The sequence below is a fragment of the Nannospalax galili genome, unplaced genomic scaffold (assembly GCF_000622305.1).
Source record: "Nannospalax galili isolate Female #2095 unplaced genomic scaffold, S.galili_v1.0 scaffold100, whole genome shotgun sequence".
NCBI classification, from domain to species: Eukaryota; Metazoa; Chordata; class Mammalia; order Rodentia; family Spalacidae; genus Nannospalax; species Nannospalax galili.
In genome coordinates this window covers 2,662-6,219 of record NW_008352891.1, presented here as the reverse complement: position 1 = coordinate 6,219, position 3,558 = coordinate 2,662, and the positions used below count along the sequence as shown (strand labels likewise).

Sequence of the window (3,558 nt, the reverse complement as noted above, 5' to 3'; positions counted from 1 at the left end):
ACCAGGGCATAAATTAATGAAATTGAAACAAAGAAAACAATACAAAGAATCAACAAATCCAAGAGCTGGTCTTTGAAAAGCTAAACAAGATAGACAGTTAACCTTAGCCCAGTTAACCAAAAGAAAGAAAGAGCGAATCCAAATCAACAAAAGCAGAGATGAAAGGGGAAGCACCACAACATACACCCAAAAGATCCAAACAATTATAAGTGTATGTTGTTATTAAATAAATCATTTTTAAAAATTAAAAAAAAAAAAAACAAAACGTTTTTAAAAAGATAGTAGAAGTCCAAGAAAGGCAATATGCAACATAAAAGAAAACCAAATAAAGGTCCCAGGATAAGAGTTCTTCAGCAGACAGGGAGAAGACTCAGCTTATACCAAAGCAGGACAAAGAGCAGTCCATGCGAGATGTTTCAAACGTGAACAGGAGGCAGGTAAGGAAAAGAAGGAGCTGAGAGATTATCAAACACTTCTGGTCACTGAATGAGTTTTATGGTTCTGTGAGAAGCCTGAAGAAGATAAAAGAAAACAATAAAATAGGAATTATCCCATCCATGGAAAAAACAAAGCTATATTAAAAAGAAAACATAATCATGTCTAGCTCTGTTTCAACAATATTCACATAATCATATAATGGTGGAAATACTAAAAAGTGGTAGGAAGACTAATCAATAGTGATTTTTAAATAATCTATAGTATTTTAAAGGAAGCAAGAAAAGAAGAAGAAAAAATTATCCGTGAAAGTATTTTCTTTTTTTAAAAAAATGTTTTATTTATTATAGTTATTTTATGTATATGAGTGTACTGTCTGCATGTAAGTGTACCCGGGTTGTGCAATGTCCACGGAGGTCAGGAGAGGGTGTCAGATCCCCTGGAACTGAAGTTATGGGTAGTTGTTAGCCAACATGTGGGTGCTGGGAACTGAACCCAGGTCCTCTGCAAGAGCAGTCAGTGCTCTTAACTGCTGAGCAGTATTTGCTTTTTAAGCCAGGCATGGTGACACATGCCTATACTATAATCTCAGCACTTGGGTAGTGAAGGCTGGAACATCAGAACCTCAGGGCCAGTCTCACCTAGATAGTGAAGAGTTTGAGGCCAGCCTGTACTATATAAGACCCTATCTCAAAAGTCATTACCTCCACCTCAAAAAAAAAAAGTATTTACTTGAGGAAAGTGAGTAGCAAATAGCTGTTAATTATATCTTTAAACACCTCACTTCAACTATGTTCATACATGATGTTTGAAAATTAGGAGAAAATCATGTCCCCATAGACTCCATTTTACAAGAGAGCCTCTCCAACAATTTTTCTAAATGACACTAACTTTTCACAGTGAAAAGATCAGTTGCCTCATAAAAGGTATGTCAGTCAATATTTGTAAGACTGTTTTTTTTCAAGGTGTTATTTAGCTGTTCCTCATACCTTGAAATGTCCTCTGAGCATCACATCCATTACTATTTTCATCAGAAGCAGCCATGAGGATTCCAAAGCACCCTTGAGTCTGGGCCTGTTGATATGCTCTCATAGAAGGAAGGAGTAGGGAGGGCCAGCAGACCCTCACCTGAGATCTCAGCCATACACTCCTGAACCTCCCTGTCAGCTTATGTATTTCTGCCCTCTTCCATTCATCATTTCCCTACAACTGTCACAGCAGATTAAAAACCTGGTGACTGCTATCACTCATCTAACAAAAATACACATTTACTTGACATGAGAAGGACAGAAGAAAAAGAGCAAAGAAAAATCTAAAGCAAGAATTCCTTCTCATTTAAATATTTCATTTTAGCATTGAAGAAAGTGATGGCCAGAAAAGCTGTACAACTTAGTTCAATCATCAAAGGCGTGCAAACAAGTGCACTGGCTCTTCATTCAGTCCTTGCTCACGTGTTATGAGCACCATGTGCTCTTCTCCATGTGGGATACTCATACACAAGATTGAAAGGAGCTAAGGAAATGGTGGTGACCTGACATCCAGGGAGAGAACTACTAAACAGGGACCAAGAACACAGAACTCACAGAATATGTACAATCAGCCCATAAACAGAAGAAACGCTAAATTAAAAACACAACTAAAAGCCCGAAGAAGTCACTACTAAACATTTTTAAGTATTTTCATTATGGTGCTAGCATTTTTATTTCAATGTATAATGATCATATTTGAAAGAATGATGCAAAAATCACAATTACAGCAGAACTTCCCATGCATTAATAGAGCAAAAGATAGCCTCTAAACACCAAGATAGCTGATGATTTTATTTCCTTCTTACATAGGCTCATCTTTATATTTTACAGGGCTGAGGATGGACCTCACATACACCAAGCAAGTACTTTATCACTTGAGCTATGCCCCAGCCCTAATTTTTTTTTCTTATAGTCTCAAAATTTTCTGTTGATGAATACTTGGAGAGGCAGTACTATTGTTTTAAATGTTAAAATAAAAAGACTCAATGGGATTGGCCTGCTGTGGATTCTTACCCATATCCCCTTTGTGGAAGACATTCTAAGATGTCATAACAGAGAGCAAGCTGGTCACTTCGTTCACAGTTGTAGATGCACTCCAGTGCTATTGCCATTAGCTGATCCTCATCAGGAATAATTTTCTGCTGCAGCTAGAGAAAATAAAACAAGCTGTACTAAATGTCATTTTCTCCATATTCCAGTGCCACTGTCAATAGAATATTAAACAGTACAATTAATCAGTCAAACAAATCTTGATTTTTTTGTAGCTTATAGACTTTTGGGGTATTTAATAATTCTAAATGAAATTACATTTTAATTACAGAATCAGCTAGAAAAGATAATTTGTAATCCATAAGCTTTGCATCTGCTAGAAACAGAGCCTTCAATTTATGACCCACTCAAGATAAAGTAGATGGGAAAAACGCAGTGAATTAAAAAGGCAGTTCATTAAAAATAACATTTCTAACCCTAAAGCCAAATTCTGTGTGTTTCAACTGCAAAAATATATGAAAGGCCTGAACTAATATTAAAAATGTTGGAGCCTATTATTTTTAGTATGCATTATATATTACTCATTAACTACACTGTACTGATGTTCTACTGAAATGCAGCCAAGTATAATGTAGTAATACAAAACCACAGAACACATTTTATTTCTGATGTAGAATGATGGCCACTTTAGGCCTCTTTCCATATAGAATACCAATTACCATTGCTCTGAACACATAAACTAACTACCTGGTACCTTGTTTTCCTAATCTATAAGGCCAAGGCCTTCCTAAGAGGTTATAGGGAGGGCTAAAGAAATTAATATATGTGGAATGCTTATGCTATTCCACCACAGAAACCATAATGGAAGCTTATGAGGACTAAATGAGTTAATCAAGAAGAACCAGAGAAACAAAAAGGAAAGCCTGAAGCAATTTCATAGAGCTTTGGTGACAGAACCCATAGCCTTGACTAAGTAAGGCTTCTGCCACAGTTATATTCTATCCCATATCAGGTAACAGCATTCTACTGGATTTTAACATTTACTAGACACCAATATATGCAAGATAGAAAACTGATGGCAAAGCTGCCACACACAGGCCGCTGC

The 3,558-nt window shown here is 36.4% G+C and overlaps 1 protein-coding gene across 1 annotated transcript in view; it reads right to left on the bottom strand.

Moving 5' to 3' along the window:
• Nbas (neuroblastoma amplified sequence) overlaps positions 1-2,611 on the bottom strand; it is a gene marked incomplete at its 5' end in the record, with an annotated part of 269,116 nt that extends 266,505 nt beyond the window's left edge. Inside the window, 1 exon segment of the mRNA XM_017802479.1 lies at positions 2,478-2,611. Within this exon segment, the coding sequence (XP_017657968.1) occupies positions 2,478-2,611 (134 nt within the window).
• Between the last annotated feature and the right edge of the window lie 947 nt (positions 2,612-3,558).